This window comes from Dermacentor variabilis, chromosome 3 (genome assembly GCF_050947875.1).
Source record: "Dermacentor variabilis isolate Ectoservices chromosome 3, ASM5094787v1, whole genome shotgun sequence".
NCBI lineage: Eukaryota > Metazoa > Arthropoda > Arachnida > Ixodida > Ixodidae > Dermacentor > Dermacentor variabilis.
The window spans coordinates 31933620-31958044 of record NC_134570.1 but is presented as its reverse complement, the minus strand read 5'-3'; the positions used below and the strand labels follow the sequence as shown (position 1 = coordinate 31958044).

General features: G+C 49.3%; 1 protein-coding gene across 3 annotated transcripts in view; it reads right to left on the bottom strand.

Moving 5' to 3' along the window:
• Tmtc2 (Transmembrane O-mannosyltransferase targeting cadherins 2) overlaps window positions 1-24425 on the bottom strand; it is a 376982-nt gene that overhangs the window by 5495 nt on the left and 347062 nt on the right. For all 3 annotated transcript variants that reach the window (XM_075684664.1, XM_075684663.1, XM_075684665.1), the window contains 11 exons: window positions 15457-16039; window positions 13746-14712; window positions 8373-8487; window positions 7555-7640; window positions 6106-6167; window positions 5146-5268; window positions 4715-4793; window positions 3958-4079; window positions 3198-3279; window positions 1775-1889; window positions 186-249 (listed from right to left, as the gene is read on the bottom strand). In XM_075684664.1, coding sequence (XP_075540779.1) covers window positions 186-249; window positions 1775-1889; window positions 3198-3279; window positions 3958-4079; window positions 4715-4793; window positions 5146-5268; window positions 6106-6167; window positions 7555-7640; window positions 8373-8487; window positions 13746-14712; window positions 15457-16039 — 2398 coding nt within the window. The remainder of the gene's footprint in view (window positions 1-185; window positions 250-1774; window positions 1890-3197; window positions 3280-3957; window positions 4080-4714; window positions 4794-5145; window positions 5269-6105; window positions 6168-7554; window positions 7641-8372; window positions 8488-13745; window positions 14713-15456; window positions 16040-24425) is intronic.

The following is a 24425-nucleotide window of genomic DNA, read 5'->3' as shown; positions in this document are numbered from 1 at the left end:
ATTGCCTTTGCTTGTACATATTTATATCCTTTGTGTTTACATCTGCGATAGACACAGGTCCACTACATCGAATGATGCATCGAACCTGTTTCTTCGCAAACACGGCGAGGGAGCGGACCGAAGTTGAGGTAGTGACGACGAGAACAGAATGAGAACGGACGTTGTTTCAAGGTAGATCAACTTACACCGGGTCGCAACTTCACTGCAGTGTAGTAGAAGGCCTCGGCTTCAGCATTCCTTCCCGCTTGCCTGGAAAATAAATCGAATAGACCAGACACTTGTAGTCCTTGCTTCGCTGACATTAGGGCAGAAATATGCCCCTTTCCTATACTTGTTTACACTGGCGCGCCTGTGAAAGCATTTGGTGTCGTAAAACAACAAGAATGAACCAGTTATGCAAGTACCCCGTTGATGTGAACGTGACGCGAAGTAACGGTAGAGTAAGAAGAGAAACAGCAAGAACCTGCGCAGCATTTATCGCTTTCTAAAGGAGAACATCTTGACAGGCTAGTTGGTTCTTTATTACTGTACGAAATCACTGCGCAAATGCGAAAGGAACACTGCACAAAAAGATATAAAAGACGGCACTGCGGTTACACTATTTCTACAAGTCTCCTTGTACGGTGTTTCGTTACATTCACGCAGTAATTACACAACATATAGGACTTGCCGGCGTGAAATGACAGCCTTATTGACGCGATAGCGTTAAGGAGCCCGTGTCGCAGGAAATCCGGCGTGCGGCGTCGGCAATGAGATATTCGAACCACATATGTTTGATGCTTGAATGTTTGAATGCTTTATTTAGACAATACATTGTCTGGGGTGTAGGGGCTAAAGGCAGATGCAACTGCCTGACAAAGGCCCCCCTACCCGTACGTTGCTCAGGGGGAGGAACATCATGAAAACACATTGCAACAATGTAGAAATACGAACATATACCCAGGCCTCCCAGATGATGCAAGGAATTGACTGAAATAATTGAATTTCTCAAGCTAAAATACGTAGAAAAATCGTAAACTACGAGTTGCACACAACCTACAGACATGATAACTCTCGGATTGTAATTTGACTACACCAGAAAACATGATTCTATTACGCGAAAATTCAAAGAAACCCCTTCACACACACACAAGCCGGCCGCGGCGTTCACAGACCGGCCGCGGCGCCCGCCATAACTCCAGCTGGCGCTCGCCTCCACCGCATCACGGCCCACGCAAGATGCCGTGGTTTCACCACAAAACACGCCTTCGTGCATAGCGTCCGCGGCAAGCGTTTCCAGGCAAACATTACGATTACATACGCTCCAATTGCTGGGAAGCGTAAGAAGCCACCAGGGATCTTTGAATGCTATCGTGTTCCACTCTTACAGGCGAAGCTTAAGCGTCCCCCCATTTTTTTTTAATTTGTGAGCGCGCGTACGTGTGTGTAATCACTCCCACGGCACACGCTTCCCTTAGAAGACGGAATATATTCAAAGCTTACACCAAATCAGCACGTATGTGCTCGCGCATTCTCTTTCTGGGGGCGAGGGACGAATAAAGCGTAAATAAACTGTCCCCCATCGGAACTTTCGCAAGTACAAAGACAATGACTCTTCCGTCGCAGACGATAACTCAAAACAGACTCGTATATTTCTATCAACTACTTGCGTATCATTAAGAGGCATTACGAACTGTACCAGTTACGGTATTGACATTCGGCGTTCATAGCTCGCCTGCGTCAGTGCGCGTCCTTACGGAGATGCATGGCGGAAACTCACACAGGCTTGGCTTACCTCAGCGTGTTAGCGGCGTTGAAGATGATCTCGTACTCATCGGGTGCGAGCGCGGCGGCTCGAAGGTAAAGTTCGGCGGCCTCCATGTGCCGGTCAGACTCGGACAGGAACTGACCTGCGTTGGAGAACGGCTTTGTTGAAGAACTGTTCCCATCTAACGACAAGGTCACGAGGCGCTGAGCTCGTATACTGCGGCCCACGCTTTCGTTGAGACAGTGAAAAATCCTTTAAGTTAGGTTGTGTTTCTAAGCTGTGCTTATGAGACAGCAAAACGGTCGCGCTTATTGTGAGCGGAGGCTTGGGAATGCAGAGAAGACGTAAAAACCGAGAGAGAGAGAGAGAGAGAGAGAGAGAGAGAGAGAGAGAGAGAGAGAGAGAGAGAGAGAGAGAGAGAGAGAGAGAGAGAGAGAGAGAGAGAGAGAGCAAATGATAAGGAAAGGTAGGGAGGTTAACTAGGACTGAGCCCAGTTGGCTACCCTACACTGGGGAAAGGGAAAAGGGGACGGAAAGATTAAAAGAAGAAGAGAAAGTCCACCGGGGATATTGTTCAGTCACTCAGTCCGGATCATAGTCGCTGACTCAATCCAGTAGCCTTCAAATATCGCAGCAGAGCTTTTGTGGCCTTTTGTAGCTGCGATATGCGAGGCCATGGTCCCAAGATCTTCTTCAAAAAACGAAATACGGCTGATGACGCCACTCTGACTGTCTCGCGTCAAACCGCCGTGACGTCATGAATTTTGATAGCATTTAATCGGGTCTAGATAATGCTTGTCGGTAAAGAAGGGCTACATTGCATTCTAATGATACCACAGACTTTTTGAGAACATTTTACGCGTCGAAACGACACAAATACGAGAATATACTGGTGAATATAACTTGTGACCTCACAATGACGTAGCAGCGGCGAGTTTCCGTAAAAGAAAAGTAAAGCAGGGCCTTTATTTTCTCCTGTAGTAATAAAGTTTCTTTTTTAGGCCAGACGATTAATAATGCGATCTTTGGAAGAATACCACCATAAATGTAACTGTCCAGCCTTTCACTCCTCGTTCCTATAGCATCTATAATTCATTGCGTAATGTCTGAGAAACAGGCTCTTACTATACTTCATAAATAAATGTTGAAATCACGTTTTTCTTTATACTGAAGAAGGAGAGGAGGAACGGTACGCCCATTATAGAGCTGTCGCGGGGGCTTATGCCCTTGTTATATTTAGCTTGAGCTTACAAACTCCATGCCTGTGCGCCCGCGCGTGCTCTCACATATGAGATGCGGCCACTTCCTTTTTTTGTGTGTGTGTTATCGAATGCGAGAACGAGTCTTCGTACGAAACTCATTGTAGCAGATTATATAAGATAACTCAGTGTTGTTACGCCCATTTAAAGAATAATGTTCCTGAAGCGCCAACAAGCTAGAGTTTGCTTACCATAATGCTGATACACACTGGAGTCGTTCGGGGCTAATCCTTTCGCACGAAGGAACCACTGCTCCGCTTCGGTGGGCCTGTTCTGGAAACGTAAGGCAACCATGCCGAATGTTAGCAGAGCACTTTCGTTACTTACTTGGGAACGTGTGTCAACAGTGGTAGCACATGCGCGAGCTTATTCGGTCAACATTGACAAAAAGAGACCAAATGCAAGCGAATAAAAGGATAGGAAAAACCAGCACCAGCGGGCGACAAGTATAAGGGTCAGTTGGCAACTATTCCTGCCATGTTCTTTGGTTTTTTTTTTTCCGGAATATCGTAAGAATCCACAGCGAAACCATTCGCTAGCAGTACCTACGAAAACAAGGATTAGGAACCAGGAAATACTTATGCCTACTAAATGTCTAGGATGTTATACACACTGCCAGCGCAAGGAGAGGCAAGTGTAGGCTGAAGACCGACACTCGCTCTTCTAGCGCCTTTGACAAAAGTGTGCATAAAAACGTATCATGTGGCAAACAGCCAAACCTTAACTCATCAATCCGGTGGATAGTTGCTGTTGGCATGGCACTCAAATTACTTTATGAAAACATTGAAAAGAATGTTTTTTTTTTTAAAGTGTCGCAAGCTTGCCGCCTATATTTTGAAAAAAAAAAAAAAAGAAATGACGAGTACATCGTTATTAAGGCCCCATTTCTGAGACTTAGTACTGTGCCCACCAGCCAAGAGAACTGCAGCTGGAAAGGAAGTGATGCCTTACCAGTTTCGACAGGAGCTTGGCGTAGGTCAGGTGCGCTGGTATGTGATCGTGCTTCGCTTTGAGGGCTTCTTTGTACCATCGCTCCGCTTCGGCAAAGTCCCCGAGCTTGAAGTATGCCTCACCTGCAAGATGGCCCGTGGCAAAGTATCAGCGCGGTTTTTCGACACAACGATCCAGATTTCGCGTGCAGGCACCATACGCAACGTTTAAAAAACGAACCTGTGCGATTCCGCAGAATCGCGACCGAGTTTCTAGCAGGGCTGTTAGTGTAGCTAACGCCCTCCTTTCCAACCCTGAACCTCCTCAAATACGCCTTCTGGAAAACAATTAAGATTTCGATACATTTGCGCGAGCTGACTACCTCACACATTTTTAACTTTGCCCTCGAATCGCTGTCATCGAATTTGCAATTTCGAGCGTGCAAATGCTTTTGGTTCTTTGAATAGGCGTAGTCGTAGCAAAATTCTGTACTTTCGGCGTTTATACGTTTATATTTTTTAACGCTTCTTGGCGCAATAACAGATTCGCTGAACAACAAAAAAAAAACAGCTTAATTTTTTTTAACGAGAAAGGGGTTGTGATCCTCGCATTAAGCATATATTTTCATTTTATTTTTATTTTTCGTGCTCTCAGGGCGCGAGAGAATTGCAGAGAGGAGTGGGGATAACAGGTGACAGCTTCTCTGAATTTACACAGTTGTCGAGACTTGGCAAACACGTTGCAAAGATTCAAGCTAGAAGAGGCCTTAGAAACTCACCCATCATGTTGTAGAGAGACTGCGGCTGATAGTGATCCGGCATCTTGGCAACCGCTTCTTGGTAAACTCTGATCGCCTCCTAAAATAAACAAGTACAAAAAGGAATTTTTTTATCCCCTTGTGGGCAACTAAGTATGACTGTGATCAAGTGCACCGAACACGAGAGGCTATGACCGTGCTGAAAGTGCTTAACACGCTGAATTTGTACTTATCTAAGGCAGATATCAAACTAGGGGCAAACACAGGTTGGTAAATTTGCATCCAAATTTCCCGAACTAAGTAATCTTAATAAATGACATAATCGAGAGTGTCCGACTGCTTTCGCTATGAATCCGTTTTACGTAAGCAAATTCAATGCAAACTCGCAAACGCCGCTTACTAGACACGGCGGGCGAAACGGTCACCCGATCGGCGACCATTAATGCACACACCTTGTATTTGCCTTCGTCGGCGTAGAGCCTACCAAGGTTGAAGAGGGCCGAGATCTTGGTGCTCTCGTGAGTCTTGGGGTCCTTGAGGCCCGCGCTGTCAAGCTGGGCACAGTGCCGGTACACCTGCAGACAAGGCACGCGGAGGGGAACGTGGATGCCGGTTACGCTATAGCTGCGACCGACAGAGACTGAGTAGTAAAAAAAAAAAGGGAAGAAGACTGCGTTTCGAGCTGATAAATATATTCGTGCGCCAACGTTCGGAACACGCCACTATGTTGGCAACACCAGTTCTGCGGAATCCCGCAAAGTGAAGGAAGGTTCATGAAAGGCAAAAATCGTCACCAGTCCGAATGTAGCACGAAGTTAGAAAGCTTCGTAGTTGAAAAAAAAGAAGAAGAAAGAACGTCCTGTTTCGGGATGGATTTGCACTCTAGTTTCACGCTACACTGGGATGTATGACAATTTTTTTTTTCACGCTGCTATAGTATCAAATACAGATTACCTCAGCACACTTGCGATGCTGAGTGGTCTGTGGGATAGGTTGTACCGAATACGTGGCATAGTAAAATACAGTATAGAAAGAAGGTGTAGGAATTAGTACAAGGTAAAAATTGAATGTTTATATCATTAATAAAGGGTTAATAGAATGCGCAATTATTATAGTTAAGAATTACGCACTCATCTCAAGCAAGGAGTGGCTGAAACTACTGCATGTTACAGTAGACGGACCGGAGGACATGGCACAAGTGGTATTGAATAATAATAGGGACGCTTAGAAATATTTTGGTAAAATAACACGAAGACAGAAGTGCGACACAAGCTTTCTTGAGCATTCGCGCCCCCATGCAAAGTGCTTAATTTAAATAAAACGCACACAAGAAGAAAAAGCACGTAGAGAGTGCAACGAAATGACGGTATGCTGCACGGAACAGGGACAAAAAAGCCTTGGAGGTCACTCACTTCGATGGCTTCCTCTTTCCTGCCCATGATGCCAAGGACGAGGCCCATGTTGAGGTGCGCCACTGTGGGAGATTGAAGAAGCGTCGTTGCAAAATTTTAGATTGGCGATTCACGCCAGTGCGCAAGCGTTTGCGAAAGATGGTGATCCATGTTGCTGCTATTAACCACAGCGTGAGATAGTGTTCTTTCTTCGTTGCTTGCGTCTAAGTTCTTTATTTAATATATTGGTAATAATTGACATTAGGATAGCGGGAAGAAAATAATTTCAATTTGTTTCTGATGTGTGTCCAACCTACTCATGGATACGTTATCGCAATATCTAAAAGGCGGCGGCGGCAAAAATAACGACAACCACCACCACCACCACCACCACTACTACTTATTATCACGACAACAAACTACAACAACGACGACGACGGGCCGACACACACCGCGCAAGGTCAGCGCGCTCTAACGGCGTGTTTCAGCGATAGTGATAATGCGAAAAAGAATTCAGCAGTACCTAAGAGATTACGTTTTTTTCAGCAATATGTTATTCACAACGGGAAAAGAAGGAAGTAATGTGATATGTGGTACTTAGCTAATGAATAAGAAAGAAATATCCACCATTTTCTTCAAATCAATAAACCTAACTTACGTGCCAAAACTGTAAATACGGAGCCAGGACATGCCCAAGACAAGTGAATATACCAACAACCGTGAAGCTAAAGTGACAGTCTCGAAATATACGTCCTTAATACATGTGGCAGGAACGATCCCTTCCTGCATTCTGCATTATTTTCTGGAGAAAACTTCATTGCGCACTTCGGCATAAACCTTACAGAAAGCAAACCATAGACCTTGTTTTCCATAATATGGGAATGACTTGCGTACTTGTTGGTAATTATTGATACACATTAAGTCGATCAGTAATTTTAATTTGTCACGCACTTAAACACTGCAGGAAAATGTTAGCTCGGACTAGATCGATACATTTGCCGGCACAAATTGGCGCCGTAAGTGCCGCTGCTGCTCCTCAATTTGAACGGCCCGGGCCAAAGCGGACGAGTTGACGTACTCTCCACGTGACCCGCATTCGGCCAGCGCTAAACACCACAGAAGAGGTACCTTCCTTCCACAACAGGTGACGACACTCTTATCTTACATTCTCGCCATTTTCTCACTAACAAAAGCTCTGTTCTCCCTATGAATGACGAATTAGTTAGTACAGAAGCCTAATCTTTAAATATATCTCGACTTAATATTTTCTTTTAGTGTTTCTTTAACCAGAAAGAATAACAACACGTTGAAGAAACAGCCATCTTCTAATTCGCTCTCTGCGGTTAAAATTTGTATAATTTTTGATGAAGCTGGTAGCACCTTGCAAAAAGAAAACCATTAAAGAAAAAGAGGAAGAAAAAAGAAACACACGGGGTCCACGACCAGCGTGAGGGAGGGTGAGAGACTTACTTGCAAGCCTCGGCCTGAACTGGATCGCAAGTTTGTAGCTCTGAAGGGCTTCCTCCAACCGGTTCTGCTCTTGCAGGAGAATTCCCCTAACGGACGAAAAAAGCACAAAATAAACCTGAAGCATACGAGATCTCTGTTCTGCGTTTCGCAAGCCTGACGGCTTGATGATGTTAATATATTCGCGAGTAGACAGCCCGCGAACTTATATTGAATCACTAGTACGAAAGTTCCCAAAAAAGGTAGGCGACGGACGCTTAAGAAGGTGAATACTTATCCTATATTGGTAAGTTAGCCTCTAGAACTACAAATGGGTCACATTCAGGGCAGCGAGAAGGGTTTGGTGTGCCCCTTTCCTCCTTCCAAGTCCCACTGCCTCCTCAATTATAAGGACGTATAAACTAAAGACGCACAGGTGACGACACTATCCGAAATTCCCGCACAGGTTGCTTGCGAGGTCTCAACAGTTGACAACATCTAGCCGAAGCTATAGATAACTTTGTAACAATGTTTTTCTTTTTTTTAAACGGGGCGGGTCACACTAGATTCGAAAATATTCGAAGGGTCAATCCTGGCAACGTGTGGAAACTTTCCGCGCGAAAACAACTGCCTCACACACAAATACGCGAGAATATTGCTAAAACATACGGTGCCAATGACGTTATGCGGGGTTACGGCAAAAAATTCAAAGACGCGAAGTTCGGTCTGCATTTCTCCCCACTAATAAACAATATTTCTTAGCCAAAAAGATGCAGAAAGAGAGAGAGATAAATTTTTGAACCATAAATCGAGCTGTCCAGAGTACGCACAACTGAACTCACAGGTTGTAGTGGACGTCGGCCATGTTGGAGCGATAGGTGAGCGCCTTCTTGTAGGCCCACTCGGCCTCGGCCTTCTTGCCATGCGCGCTAAGGATGTTGGCTAAGTTGCCGTAAGCTGAAATCAAAGGGGCAAGAAAAAACATAGTTGTTCGTGAGCTAATGTGTCCATAGAAGCTAATGCACAAGTCCGCGCTAAAATAGAGAGAAACTGAGTACTAGTCGCTAAGAGCAACGACACCCTTACAATAATCATCCGCGACATTTTGTTGCATCTCAACAGAATGTTCCCTGAAAACAACAAAAGTTAACAAAATAATGTGCGGATCTCACGCACTGTGGGAATCGATGTAAGCGAAGCTTTGTATGCTGTTTGCCTTGATTGACGATATTTAGCGGTGATGTTGGCAGTGAATGTTTAATTTCCTCGACGTTTAGTCCAACACGACAGTGGTGAGTTGATGTTAAACGTTATTTTTCGTGCACCATTGCTGTTTGTCTGCGTAGTCCACAGAACACACAGGGAGATGTGCATGCTTGAGGCATTATTGTGCGTCATTGTTCATAATCTCAGACGCTTGAGCATTACCATTGCCTCACGTGGCGCATCGTATCGTGGCGGAATTGTTAAACTTTAATTGTTGCTTTGGCTCTTTTCGACGACAACGGAACGCATATATATATACAGACTTTAGATCGGCAGTCAGGGCGTTCACCTCGGGCTCCATCGCGAAAGTGGCCCATAGTATTTTCAGGAACATGGCAATCACTGCGCATACGATCACTTGGTTTCCGGCACACTTGAGCCTAAATCTGGACTCGCTCACCAACCTCAATGACATCGCCCACTCCTAGGCGCGCGTACTAACTCTGCGCGCGGGAGGAGGTGCCTTGTCACAGTCCGATGTCCAAGAGTTCAGGGACACTAGATCTATTCACATTTAATGAATTCAAAAAACTTTTCTATCTAGAGAGATGAATTTTTCCTCCGCCACATAAAAAGCTCACAAGACTTCAGGCTATGACCATTAGAATGTTTCAGACTAGCTCTTATCCTAGTCTGGCCTTCATTCACTGTTTATTCCTGGACGTTTTTAGCTCGCAGTGTTCTAGATGCGGGGGGACATGTAATTTAGATCACATGTTCTGGCGGTGTCCCTCGTTACGAGAGGATAAGGACATCACTGAACAAAATTGGAACTCGGCCGTCAAGAGCTCGGAATACCATCGTCAGCTTTGGGCTGTCCAGAGAGCCTGCGATGCGGCGGTTAGGTTAAGTCTAACTATTACCACGTGGGAGCGGCCCGCGGCGCCGCCCTAAGGGGCGGCGCTTCTCATGATCCTTTTAATTTAAAAGTTCTTTTATCCGTATCCCTACTGCATTATGGAGCTGCACGTAATTAAATTAACTATCGTAATTGTGTGTATATATTCGCGGTCTGCACCACGTTTCGCTGCGCTGAGAAGACGCTCCTGTTCCGCGCGACGCTTCTTTCGGGCCTGGTTGTCCTCGACGCTGAGTGCACGCGTTGCAATCATTTTTCTGGCGCGTGTTTACATGCTCCTTCTGCATACATGGGTAGTACGATGTTGAGACACCAGCTCCAAGCTCATTGCGAGCGCGGTGATGTACCTTCAAAACAACATCACAGATGTCTCCGTGGGAGCAGTAGGGAACGTAGTAGAGGTCACATATACTAAAAATCTAGAAGGCAGAGCACCTTAGCAACCGCGGTTGAACGCAAGTTGCTGAAAGGCCGCTGGTGACGCTCGACGCCCCTGGCAACCGCTATGAGAATACGTCGCGCTACCCTAACGCCCTTTACGCTAACCTAACCTAACTTAACGTTACGCTAACAAAACGTGATCGGTTAGTCTTTTGTACAGAACTAGAAAGGCAAATGATCACAGAACGAGGGCACAAACAAGGCTGGGTTGCGCCAAGTCGGTTTCCTTCAAGAAGTATTGATGTCGCAGTGGAGCGAAGCGAAGTGGACGTGCCGCTATCGCTACGCTCGATCGCCTCGGTGGCGGAGCCAGGGCAGCGCTCTGCCTTCCGCTGCTGGCGTAAGCATTGTGCACAGAATATGTCGTTCTGCATGCATTGACCTGAGCGGAAAGGGCGGTAGACGCTAAGTTAACTTTATCTAACACTTCACTGGGCGCTGACTAAGCTGATACAACCAGCGCAAGAGTGGACACGAGACATTAGTAAGGCGACAAGGAGAAGCGCTGACGAGGACTGACGGATGAAGATTAACATGAAGTTACATCAGCATAGAATACCAACTAGCCCGGTCTCATACCTCGTTGACTAAGAACGACGGTTTGCCGTCGGTCTCACCTCGAGCACCATTGAGGTGCGCTATCTGGTGCCTGCTTGCGCTGTTCTTATAGCGTTATAAGAAATTTATCAATAACCGTTATAATAACAACGTATCCTTCAAAGAACCCTCCAAAGAGTCTGGCATGCAAAGGTTCCTTATTGTTCAAATGTTGCTTTCAAATTTGTGACAAACAATGCAAAAAAGTGCAAAAGAAGATGCATTTGGTTCACAGCACATGTCCTTTGACTTAAACCGTCTATTCCCAACCGGTTATCATGGAAAAAATATTTGTGTGTGTGTGTGTGCGTGTGCGTGTGTGAGGAACTAGCGCGTGTCCGTGTTGCAAATTCGGTGTCTGAGACGCGCAATTTCAAAAAGAAGAAGAAGAAGAAAGAAAAAACCGAGAAGCCGAGTTTTGGCGATGCCTGGGCCCATACACTCGATTTTAATCTGTAGTGATTCGCGAGATTTATACAGTGATTAATTAAATCAGACACTATATGCCTTAACAATGAAGAAATTCACATTTGTTGCGGAACTTTATAACTTATGTACCGTAAGTTACTCTGGCCAGCCTCTATCTTTATCGACGCCTAGCGGTCACAGCAAATGCGTCAGTAATAATGCTGGGTTAACTGTGAACGCGTGTAGCAGTAAACCGCTGAGTTCACGCACTACTGGCTCCATGGTGATTAAATGTTTTTTGCACGTAAGGCACACGTAAGAGAGAGAGAGAGAGAGTGAAATGATAAATGAAAGGCAGGTTGGTTGACCAGGACTGAGCCCGGTTGGCTACCCTACATTGGAGGAAGGGGAAAGGGCGCACGTAAGCGTACCCTATTCGCTAACCGTGGCTGTTATCCTCTAGGCACCTAAATGAACCAGTGCGAACTTTCACTTTCAACATTTACACAGGACTGTGGAACTCGCTGACGCCGAAGCCATTACAATTAAACAACCGCGGAAGGAGAGCCCTGGCAAAGAAATATACGCTAACATATACGCGCTGTGAAATCTTGAGACGTGTTTACAGATTCGTAACTTTGCAACGAAAGCATGCATATCAAAATATGTAAACTGTATGCTCTTGACACATCGAAATGTGTAAGTTATAGATATTATACGTGGCTTTAAACTGAACTAGTTGGTAAATGAAACTTTCAAAAAACTCTCGCAAGTACCTAACAGAAGCGTGCTAAGTGTAATGAAACATGCTGTCTTTGTCTACCCTATATTGCATACACTTGTGGCCAACTGAACGTAATTAAACGGAAAGAAAATTCTAAAAAAGTAAGAAAGCTGTTTAGTTAGTTAATTTGCTTTGGTATATGAACGACCTACTCCGTAATAAATACAACAATAGGGACGAAAATGGCACAGAGCCTCAGCCGGCCCATAGCGACATGTATAGACAAAGAAGAAACGGCCAGAAAACCTGTCCACCGTGAAGCAAGGGCTGCATAAGCGAGCAGAAGAAAGAAATGAGCATCAAACCTTTGAAGCGTTCGTAACGTGCAAGAATCGGATGCAGCAAACATCTCGCCAGACGGGGTTCGGAGGTTGCGCCAACGTTTACAATGTTTTCCTTCACGCCTGCCCGCACGTATACCCGTTTGTGCAAACCCCCTTCCTATACAAGGCGAGGGACACCGAGATATGGATTTCTCCGAAATCCGTCCTTTCTGACGCCGTCAGGCAAACGTTATTGAAGAGGAAGACACGAAGGAGGGATTTGATCGGGGTGAAAAAAAAGGAGCACGGACGAGAAAGGAGAGCCCCGGAGCAAAAGGAGGAGATCCGTCGGCATTGCCACCCGGCTACACGTGGAAAAAGACTGTAAGAAAAACGAAATGTGGGCGCGAGCGAAAAGCAAAAGGAAAGATGCAATCAACGGGGCGAAACACGGCGATGAGAGTCGCGGGGCAACGACCAAAGTGGGCAGGCGTGAAGAGAGACTTTGATCGAATGGGGAGCGAACCTTCGCCCTTCTTCCTCCCCGCGCTCGCTTTCGTGCCACCGACACGCCGATAGGTGCCTCGACTATGCAGGCTCATTGGCTATGCCGTTATGCAGAGCAAGAAGTCCATGGTTCGATCCCCTTGTTTGTTTGTTTTTTCACGCATGATAGCCTGTACGCGGGATACTACAGAAGCGGTTTTTAAGCATTCTGCAAGCGTGCGGTGCATGGCTCACGAAAAAAGACGAAGCCGAGAAAGCACGAAAACTGACTAGCAGCAGTAATTAAGCTGTTCACGTGTCGTCCATTCTGGTGCCCAGAGCGAGCTAAGTTCGTGCGCCTGACCTAGACACCATTCGTCTGCCGACAAATTTATTTTTCGGCATTGTCTCTGGGCCATTGAACTAAAGCTTTCTTTAAAGGCATTATACGTCCTTATCCTGACCCATTGATTGCGCACACGCGCAAATGCTCTTTCGCGTCCAAGCGTTCAGTACTTGCGCGAGCTCATTTTGAGTTGCCATTTGTACTCGTGGGCGACAAAACTTCTACTCTTCTCTCACTCAGGATCACCGCGCCGACGTTTACCCTCCTGGCTTGTGAAAACTAAAACTAAAACCAATGTAAATGCAACAAATTACGTGAGCTGCAACGTCTCCACACGAGAGAAGTACGTTCTTCTCTTTCACTTATTCATAATTACGTTGTATTAGTAGCACGGCGAAAATACAGTAGTATAGCTCAATATATCTCGTTGTATCGCCGAATCTTTCGAAAACGGACTGAGCGTATTGCAGCACGAATTCCTAGACAAGTACGAGGTAAACTTTGACATGCACGGGGTTCTTCGAAAGGCGTAGAGATAACACTCCATCGCTTGCATCAGTAACTCACCTGAAACCCTAGTAATCCGCGCACCAATCCGGGACGGATTCGTATATTAGATCTGTATACCGCGTCCAAGCCGCGGAAGACAACCAAAAAAAACACGTTCGCTGCCTCAAACAGGGCGCAGCTAGAAGCAACGCGGCGGCGCCCCGAGCGTCACTTGTGCTGACAACGCGCGATCACCGGCGCACGCACGAGACTCACACTTTGGCGGGTTGATGTGGATGCCCGACCGGTAGAGGTCCTCCTCAGTGAGCCAGTCCCTGTTCCTGCGCACCGTCCTCAGCGAGAGCACCAGCACGAGCGCCACGAGCGCGGCGAGCACCAGCTTGCGCAGCGTCTCGCCACCGCCGTGGCCGCCGTGTCCGTGGCGCGCAGCGCGCCGGGCGAACCCGCACAGCTGGTCGGCGCCCACGGCGACCAGCAGGCAGTAGCCCATCGAGGGCACGTACAACACGCGCTCGGCGACCACGAACCCCACGTAGAAGAACACGTTCGTCGCCGGCACGAACGGCAGCACCACGAGGGCCAGCGCGAGCACAGTGGCGTCCAGCTGCTGGTTCGTCAGGGCGCTGGCCACCGCGGGGCCGCCGCCGCCGCCGTTCGTGGACTCGGAGCACTCGGACGAGGAGGACGAGGCCGACGAGCAGCTGCCGCAGCTCCAGGAGGAGACGAGGCCGTTGCCGCCGCCGTTGCTGTAGCTGTTGCAGTTGTTGTTGTTGGAGAAGCGCTTGCCGTACGACGACTTGCCGCCGGAGGAGAGCGCCAGCAGCGAGGCCGGCTTGGGCTGGAAGGCACTGCAGTGGCAGGGGGGCGCGCCGCGACGCCAGTTGGCCAGCCGCACGAGCAGGGCGACCAGGTGGAAGAGGCCGCCGTAGAAGGCGGCGCTCAGCAGGTTGCGCGCGTCGGCCAGGCTCTGCACCAGCGGGATGGCCTCCATGGACCAGTCGAAGCTGAGCCAGCGCGGGCACAGCAGGAGCCAGAAGTTGAACGCCGGCAGGTAGAGGAAGGTGAGGGTGCGCGTGAGCAGGCTGTCGCTGTCAGCGGCCGGGTTGTCGGCCGGCGCGAAGTCCGGCGCCCGGGCCCCCATCAGGTGCAGCCGGAGGCCGATCAGCGTGACGCCCGCGAAGCACAGGTGCAGCAGGCCCTCCCACAGGCCCGGGTGCCGCTTCTGCGTTGCGGGGTAGACGATATAGACGCCCTTTATTATAGTGGTTAACCGACAACAGCTCGGCGCCTGCCAGGTTTCGCCGATTGAGTTCATCACTCCACCCGATTCTCTACTGCGCCCGTCTATGTTTTACTCGCCTTGTATACTACACACGATGCAGTTTGTGTCTGTTAACTCAACTTCTTGACTATAAGCAGAATAACGGCCACTTGTGTTTTTTTGCGACACTTCCTAGCCCTCGTACGTCTATCGCTTCCATTTCCATCGTTCGCCATGCTGTTCTTGTCTACTTTCAAGTTTTCTTCGTACAGTAGTTGCTACTCAGACAGTAGTTGCTACTCCTAACTTGCTACTTTCTGGTTAAAGAAAATTCAAAAGGCAGTAACAAGCATTCAAGTCAGTTAGTATGATATCCAGCCTCTTTTGTTTCCAATACATGCTAAAGGTTTCGATTGCATTAAAATGCTTGATGACGACGTGAGCTGGGTGCAAACGACGATGACGGCCACACGTTACTGGAAGTCTACCGGATACATACTTGAATTTAAAAGCAAGCTACCTATAAGACGACTGTACACAGAAGAGAAGAGAAGGAGAAGGTTCTCTGCTCGATCGCTTTCGGGGTATTACTTTCAGCGGATTCTGATTGGCTAAGCCAGCAGGCAGTGAGAACACGCCCAGAGAGTGACCGACCGAGAATACGGCTCGCGAGGACAGATATCGCGTCGCATTCACGACACTCACGCTGACGAGCAGCGAGGGCAGGTCCCTCGGGGCCACCTTGTGGTTGACGAACACGTCGTACACGGCGCAGACGGCCAGCACCGTGATGCCGTGCTCCTTGGTGAGCATGGAGCACCCGGCCAGCGCCAGCGACGCGTACAGCGGCGCCCAGCGGCGCTCGGCGCGCAGCTCCTTGTCGCGGTACTTGCAGTACTGCACGTAGGCCAGTAGCGAGCCCAGGAAGAAGAGGCACGCGCCCACGTCGGCGCGCCCCACGATGCCGGCCACGGCCTCGGTGTGCACGGGGTGCGAGGCGAACAGGAAGCCGGCCACCAGCGTGGGCAGCCACTGGTTGAGGAACAGCCGCGCCGCCAGCGCCGTGAACAGCGCCGAGACGAGCCCGTGCAGCAGCACGTTGAGCAGGTGGTAGCCGCGCGGCTCGTATCCCCCGAGCAGGTAGTTGAGCCGGAAGGAGAGCACGCACAGCGGCCGGTACGACTTGTGGCTGCCGCTGTGCGTCAGCGGCGTGCCCCAGAAGTCGTTGCGGAAGAGCGACGCCAGCGGAGAGCTCGGCAGCAGGTCCTGGTTGCTCCGGATGGCGCGGCTGCATAGAGGGTTCGCGAGCGATGAGCAATCGCGTTCTGCTCGCTCTGGTTTGGTCTGAGCACTACGGGGGAAAAGGGGGGGGGGGGGTGGCGGCAAATGACAGTGCGCAGTCTCTACCCGTATAGGGGAATCCCCTTGCCGCGAACGCAACGACTGTGCCTGCCGCTCGAGGCGGACGCCTGAACTACTCGGTGGTAGCAGGTGGACCATTAACTACCAGCGATCCAGGTGGCCTCCCGACAAGGGACTGACCAGTGCTTCTGAAGTTGGGTGTAACGACAATTAACTGTGCGTGTACGAAAGCGCTCTAATAAGATGTTACATGAACATGGACGTACCCTGATACGCTTACTTATTTTTGAAAAGGTTAGTGCACACTTCGTTGGCTTTAGCGCAGATGCAACGCCTTAGGGCGGCAAGTACAAATTTTCCAATTTTCAGAGGGCGAGAAAGAGAACAGAAGGCATAAATAACATCAGTGAAAGGAGTGGGGCATAGGTATCGGAAATCGTCCGTAGCTGAAACCTGTAAAACCATCTGTGAGTGAAATGTCCGTAATTCTAAATGATACTGATTCTGTATTTGAAGACCCACGTGAATGAGCGAAATAATAGCTTTTTTGTATGATAATAAAATCGCTGTGTGCAATGAATACTCAGAAAAATTCAGCTGCGTAGCTTTCTGGGATTGCTGAAAGTTAGCGCTAGTACTGTTCGTGTGGGTCTGAATTTTACTGTCTCATCCTCTGCGCGCTATTGTGCTTTTGTGGACGTTGTTCCAAGCTTTCGATAAACTGACACAGGTCGCATGAGAAACAGAGGAGATTAATAAAACGTCAACTTGTTCTCTTTTACTTAAGCTACGTGTACTTCAGCGATAACCCCCTCTTCGGGGCTTTTCACCTCCCCCCTCCCGTCAGGCACAGACAAATAAACACGCGCACGAGCAATAAATAAAGGATCCTCGCCCAATTACACCACCAAACACACTCCCCGCGTTGTCGCATTTACTACGGCAGGTGTCTCGCTGTGCCCGCATCATCAGAGAGGCCACGCAACAGAGCGTGCTCCTCATCGAAAGGAGCGAAGCGCACCACCCCACAAAGCTCGCATTTATCGCCTTTCAAACACATTGCGCTCGCTCCTTTTCCCGGGGGGCGACGTGCAACAAACAGCCAGCGCTTACCAAGTTCGAGTGTGCAGCGACGGTCAGGCGCGGGCTCATCAGCGGCAAAAGGAGCACGCTGATTGAATACAATAAACGACACAAACAACAGGGACAGGCGAAATCGGGAAAGGCGACCCTGAAAGCCCGAAGGGAAGGCTCGGGGGGAGGGGGTGGGAAGGTACACAGCGGCCGTTGTTGTCCGCTTAACTCGCGGAAAGGAGAACCGCGTGGCGGCGTCGGAGGCATCTTCTGAAAGCGGGCGATAAATCAGGGCTCGGCGGCCGAAGCAGCAACACAGCCGTCGGACTCCGGGCGCGCTCCTCGCGTCCACAAGAACCCGACCGTTACGCGATCGGCGGCAACAGCAGCAGCTGCTGATGCGGCGGCGTTCGGGTACCGCATCGGCGGTAGCTTCATAAATTAGCCGCAAGAGAGAGTGGGAGGCGAGAATTCGGCGGCCGTGTAGCCTGACCCGCCTGTCGCCGAGCCGACAAGCCGGAACCGCAAGCAAGAAAGGGGGCCGATGCGGTCCAAAACGCCGCTGCCGCCGCCACGAGCAGCAAGCGAGACAGAGAGGGCCAAACAAACAAGCAGCAAATCTCATTAGGGGGCAATCGCTCGGCTTAAGCTCGTTGTCCGCACTGCACCGGGAACGAAACGACGGCTCAATACCGGCAGCGCGCGCTCTGGTTAGGAGGAGGAGGAAGACGCACCCCCTGGCCGCCACCCCAATGCTTCGACGCTGGCTTCGAGTGTGGAGAGGGCCGGATAAAGAATGAGCGCGCCGACAGGCGCCTTGCGCACGCCGTCCTGCACCTTCCCCCCTCTCCAAGTTCACACGCACCTAGCGATCAGTTATACGTATATACTACACGTATACACACACGCGCGCGCGCGAGCACTGTGCCGTACGGCTCTGCCGCTCGACAAATAGGTTTATCTAACCATGCAGCCCTCCTGCAAAGCCGAAGCAGAACACACGCCTCGGTGGAGAAAGCGAGATCGCAGCTGGGCTGGCAGAACTGGAGAGATGAAAGTGAGAAGAGCCAGAAAGTATAAGCGGCGGCACGCTAGGCACTTTATTTGTTTTCTTCTTTTGTCGTCGTACTTCTTTTCAATTTGTTTTTCTTTCTCCTGTGCTTCCTCGTTCGTTACTCCTTTCTTTCGTGGAATCACTCCCATTGTTATCCTTCAACGTCCCAGTTCGGCTTTTCTGCGCGTTCGCGTCGTTTCGCTCTTATTTCTCGCCCCGTTCTTCTCGTTCTATCTTGTTTCTCTCTCTTTGCTCTCCCTGACCGAAGAGAAGAGAGAGCTCTCCAGACAGTGGAGCGAGCGAGCGAGCCGCCGCCACCTTTGAAGTTCTCGGGTTTCAGTAGCCGCTGTGCCGACCGCGCCGAACGGCGGTAGTGCGGCCGGTCAAGACCATGATGGATGCGTTTGGCTGAGAAGCCGCAACGAATTAGGAGCTCGCTGAGCGGAGGAAGGAGCCCCGCAGGAGAAAAGCGGCGTGCTGCTCGGGTGGATCTTCTTTGGAGAGCGCCAGCTCTCTTTCGGAGAAATGTACGCGGAGCTCCATTCTCCGCCTCCTTATAGAGTCTCGATTTCCTTTCTTTTCTTTCTTTAAATCCTTGTTTGTTTGATAAGAGTTTGCCGTGAGTGGCCGAGTTGGCTCCCGGCGGTTCGTCTTTCGCGTATGACTGATTTGCGAGTATCCGGGCGACTGGAAGTATAGGTGTGTTTCGCTGGGCCGCTGGATTTGTTTGGGTTTACATAATTAACGTGTTACTCGAGTTTGAGTAATGCTTTAGGAGACCACTAGACGTACGATTCAATGTCACAAAGCAGGCAACGTGTGACAAGTCACAGGCGGAAGTTGTCAAATCTCTACGCCCTTGGCTGTCGTTTGTTTCTTTTTGGTGGTCGCTAGGGCAAGACTTCGCAAATGCCGATTTTTTATTGCTTCGTTTCTAAGCAGCCAGCACTTATGCTGCTGGTAAAGTTGTGCCACTCACATTTTTTGCAAAACCGGACTAAAGGTAACCTGTCTGGCTTCATGTCAAGCGTACAGGCTTCACAATGTTGATAGAGAAGAAAAGCCACGCGCCAATTACGGCGCTGAAAAACTGAACTATCAGATTGCGCGTTTTCTTTTTAACCCAACACCATCTTGTCGCTACCTTAATCGAGGAAATTAGCTAATCTTTAGCAGATTAGGCATGTTTCTAAAAGAAAGGTAAATTCATGTTTTATCATCAATACAAACATAATAATTGCGTTATGTTGCCTAAAATTATTTGCCGTTCGTCTTTTTTACACTTTGTGTCATTCGGAAGTCACGAAAATAAATCGTGCGCTGTCATTTGCCAGCGTTGATTTTGCATCTTTATAGTTTCACTTATATACTTTTTGTGGCTTAAGTGTAATAATTCTTATTCACGTATATTCGTGTACAAGAACGTTACTGTACACATCTATTTCTAGTGTCTTTATGACTATTTTTTTGTACACTGTTTTAACTACTTCATGAAATTGTAACCCTGAGCTTTGTGTCATTTTATTGGCGAATATGGCCTTTTCTTTTTCTTTTTGGCCGATCCCTTGGGCCACTGTACATTCCTTTTTTCCCCGAGTTCCCTGAAATAAACTTCAAACAAAAGGCGCGCCTGCGCATTCGTATAATACGCATTATAGTTAGAGAATCCCCACGGACGCATCAGGAAGCGTGACACAAGAAGATGACGGCAAGAGCGGTGTCGCGAGAAACCCGCCGTATATAGTAAAACGGGCCAAAAAAAAATAAATATACCATCTCGCGCCTCGCGCAACCTATACGACGAGACTATACGCTATTACTTAATACACACTTTAGACGCATGCGGAGCAACGCTTGCCCGCGAAAGAAATCCCCGCGTTTGTATTTTTTGTTCCCTCCTCGCCCGTACGGGATGCATTCGTCAAGTGGAAGGAGTTGCCTCCGTCTCGTGAATCAATAAAACGCCGCTGTCGGCTCCACGCAGCGCATAGGAAGGCCCCCACGGGGGTGCTCTCCACGGTCGCTCTCGAGGGTGCCATGCGGGCGCGACGGTTACAAATGGTTCGCGGACGCCGCAGACAAAGACGGATAGCTCTCATCCGCTTCTTACCGTCCTCGCAGTCTTCCACTTTCTTCGGTACACCCTCTTTTGCAGGCTCTACGCGCGCGCGCGCGAATCTCGGTCACGTTTCGGCGAGATCGCGGCCGAGGCTTTTCGGCACGCGTCAGACAGTTTCACCGGAAGATGTTTTAGGAACTCCGCGACCAATGTCTCGATACTTCGACATACTCAACGGAGGAAGAGTTACCGAGGGGACGTTCGTGCGGCACTATAGCCCGAGAGCTCGCAGCAAACCGCTCGAGTTGGGCCCAGGCTTAATAACCGCGGGGCGCATTTTCTTTTCCTAGGCGAAAGTGTCACGAAATCAAATTTCGGGAACGGAGTTTCTTCATTCATCGTTGCCAATTCCCTGAATGCTGGCGGAGTACACAAATAAAAAGAAAAGGGCTGAGACGAACGTGGCACAGCGCAGATAATTGGCGAGCACTTGCAAAAGCACTTCTGATCGCGTTCCGCAAATTTCATCCGTGTCCAGGTGCGCGATCCTGTGGATCCGCAACTGGGCCTCACGGGTCGTGAGGACCGCGGCATCTGCAAACGCACTGCATACTGCGAACGAAAAGTACGTCCTAGCGAGCTCGAGCGTCGAATGAAACCAGCGAGTGTAAGCAGTGAACGAAAGAACGGCAGAAAGAGAGAAAGGGAAAAGTGATGGTCGCACGAAGTGATTCAACGAAATTAATTGTTTGCAATCACGGACCGCGCACGAACGATTGAGAAACCGATGTCGGTCGGCAAACAAGGGAGAATCAAGAACACCGCGCAAGCGAAGCGACCCACGCGACCCACGGACGCACGAGTTAGCGGCCCTGGCGAAGAGCAGGGCGGCCTGTGCGCACCGTAACCCTACATATACTTCGTCGTTGTGAGGGCGCCACGTGACCTGCCAGTCACACGTGGTCTGTCCTGGGAGGTCGAGTGACTCATTGAGCGGCTGCACGTAGCACGCGGTGGGCCCGTCCCATAATGACGAGCGAAGGCATACAAACAGGCGTTTCTCACGGCAACTCGACATTTGCCCAGCCTTCACAACCACGCTATATATCAGATGCCCGGGCGACGCGGGGTGCGGGCCCGGAAGAGACGACAGCGCTGAAGGCTTCGATAGCACTACACTCCGCTTAGTGAGCTCGCCCACAGCTTGCCTGATATAAGGGGGGATTATGTAACGCGCTTGCCCCTTCCTGTGTCTACGCGTGTGCGAACCAAGCTTTTTTCTTCTTGTTTGCATGTTGCTTTTTTCAACACACTGTATATTGCTACGCGATTGACATATATAGAAGAGAGAGAGAGAGAGCATTTTCCTTGCAACCTAACGAATCAAAACTCATTGTGGTAACCCTTCCTGCTTTTCCCGCGCTCGCTTTTCGAAACTACGCTCCTTTCACATGCATGTGTAGCGTTTCCCGGTCTTTGCTTTGAACATTCGCTCTCTCTGTCAGCGCGTATGTCAGACAGCCGGGTACCGGCGCACGCGAAGACCTAATGAACAGCGCATTCTCCGCTCGTCACGTGTTTCGCACGCTGTCGTAACGAGACTCGCGACCACGTGCTTAAGCGCTTTCACGCAGTCCACAGACGGATTGACGGATAAGGAAGAACGAAAGAAGCGCATGGAGCAGGGTGCCACCGCGGTGACGTCAGCGTTCGCGGTTCACAGAAACACGTGCAGAGAGAGATACCCCGGGAAGAAGAGTCCATGTTGCCGCGCTTTTTTTTTTCCGCTTTTTTAGTTTTGTTTGTTTGTTCTTTTTTTTTTCGAGAGCGAAAGTGATTGAATGATCTTGCGGCAGGAGACGCGTGTAGTACGATGTGACGCGACAGGCGAAAGAAACGAATCTCTTCCCGTGGTCAGAACGGCGAGCACGACTGCGAGTGCAACTTCAAACACGAGCCGTCCGCGAATCCAGTATTGCAACACTAACGTCATAGAGGGCGCAGCGGTGCCATGCACTACAGTTAAAGTGACGCAATACACCAACATCAAGTCGGTTTACGCTGGTATCATTCTACTCAATTCCAATTTCATTTGACTGAAAGAGTTTCATTACTACCGAGTAAAAATCAAGGCCGAACTTCTCTTTGCGGAATGTCACGCTGAAACTTCAGCACCAGAACTTCAGGCCCGTCTATATAGGCGTATGCGGCGGGTTCGAAACCTGCCACTTTGAGAAACAATACAGATCAAGAAAATGAAGCCCTAACGCAACTAAAAGGAGTGGAAGCGAAGTTACACACTGAAGTGGTCCCGAGACGTATACTACATGCAGGCGCACGGACCGACGAGGACTGAGTCATGTGGAACTAAAACGGCACGCGATGTCCCGATGTGGTCAGCGACTTAAAGATGAACGACGCATACACATTTCGCACAGATACCGCAGCAGTTTTTCCTTCGTTCATTTTTTTCCCCCTCTATACCTGCTCCGACATTTGTGCGTATTCTTGAAGCTTACACTCAATATTATCAGCCATGGCACAGCAGGATTTCCGCGTCTTAACACCACGCAGTCCTACTATGTCCGAAAAGAAAATTGCCGCCAGCTTTAGGACCATTGCTTCTTTCTTTCTTTCTTTCTTTCTTTCTTTCTTTCTTTTTCTAGGCTGATCCCGTTTTGTCGCGCAAGAATTCTATCCCACGAAGGCTGATGCGTCGCGGCCGAACGTTGAAAGTGCGGGAGAAAAAGAAAAAGAACGCCTGCGACCGGAGTAGTAGCGGGCAAGTGGCCTACATGGGCTCTGACAAGGCACACAGTTCGAAGGAAGAAGAACAAACACGGGGCTCAAAAGAGCAATGGCAAATAAAGTGAGGAGCGGATTCGAGTTTTTGGAGCGTATAGTGTGCGAGGCCACTGGGGTATGCAGCCCTCATAGGAGGGAGCACAACTAGCCGTCTTCCACTGTCACTCTTATTTCTTTTTTCTTTCCACATTCCTAATTTCTTTTCCCTTTCGCATTTCGTCGCGGGAACAGAATAATGGCGTCCAGAAGAAAAACAGCCTGCAGGTTCTCCCGTTTCGACTAACGTCATATCCACTGCCCCCTCCCCTTTCTCCTCCCTCTACCCTCTATCGTTCTCTCTCTCTCTCTCTCTCTCTCTCACACACACACACACACACACACACACACACACACACACACACACACACACACACACACACACACACACACACACACACACACACACACGCATTACACATAAAGTGAAATAAGATAAACAAGAGGGACAGGACGTAACAAAACAGAACACGCGCAAGCACTCATACTGAAAGAAAGAAAAAAAGAAAGAAAGAAAGAAAGAAAGAAAGAAAGAAAGAAAGAAAGAAAGAAAGAAAGAAAGGAACGTCAGACAAAGAAAACCGCGCGGTGTTCCTTTCTCGCCTGGTGGCGCATCCTGGCCACGGCAAGGGGAACCCCGAGAGCGGAGGAGAGAGGTGCCAGACGCGAGGTCCAGAAAGCAGAGCGTGCATTCCGCCGTCGCGGGGGTTATTACGGCCGGCGCGCGGCACAATGAAACGCGCCCGGCCGGAGGATCGTTCTCCTCCGCTGTCGCTGTTCCCCGGCCGGCGGCCAGCTACAGCGCGCCGCCCACAATGGCGCGTCGAGGGTCTGCGCAGGCACAGCCGCTGCTGCTGCTGCCGCCGCCCCGAAAGAGGTCTGCGAGCAGCAAAGCTTCATTCTTCGCGTTTCGCCTGCCTTTTCTCCCCCTTCTTTTTTGTTGACTTCCGGTCATATTTGTCCGTCATCTCTTTCTTTCTCTGACCCTCTTATTTGCTCTGGAAACGCACTTTCTCTGTACGTGGTTCAGTTTTTTTTTGTTTTTTTGTAGACACCCGTGGTGCGTAACTTTATGTTTCCGTTCTATGTAATATACTCCTACACTCCTACGTGCCCCTTCACTCCTTACCCCGCCGCACTTCCTGTTTCTCCCCCTTTTCTTATTTTTTTATCCTCGTGATAATGGTGTGTCCTATATATGTCTCTGATGCAGGCTGGCATCATCTTCTCTTATTCCGGTTAAGCTTTACTGCTCTACCGGCACTTAGTACGATTAACATCTTC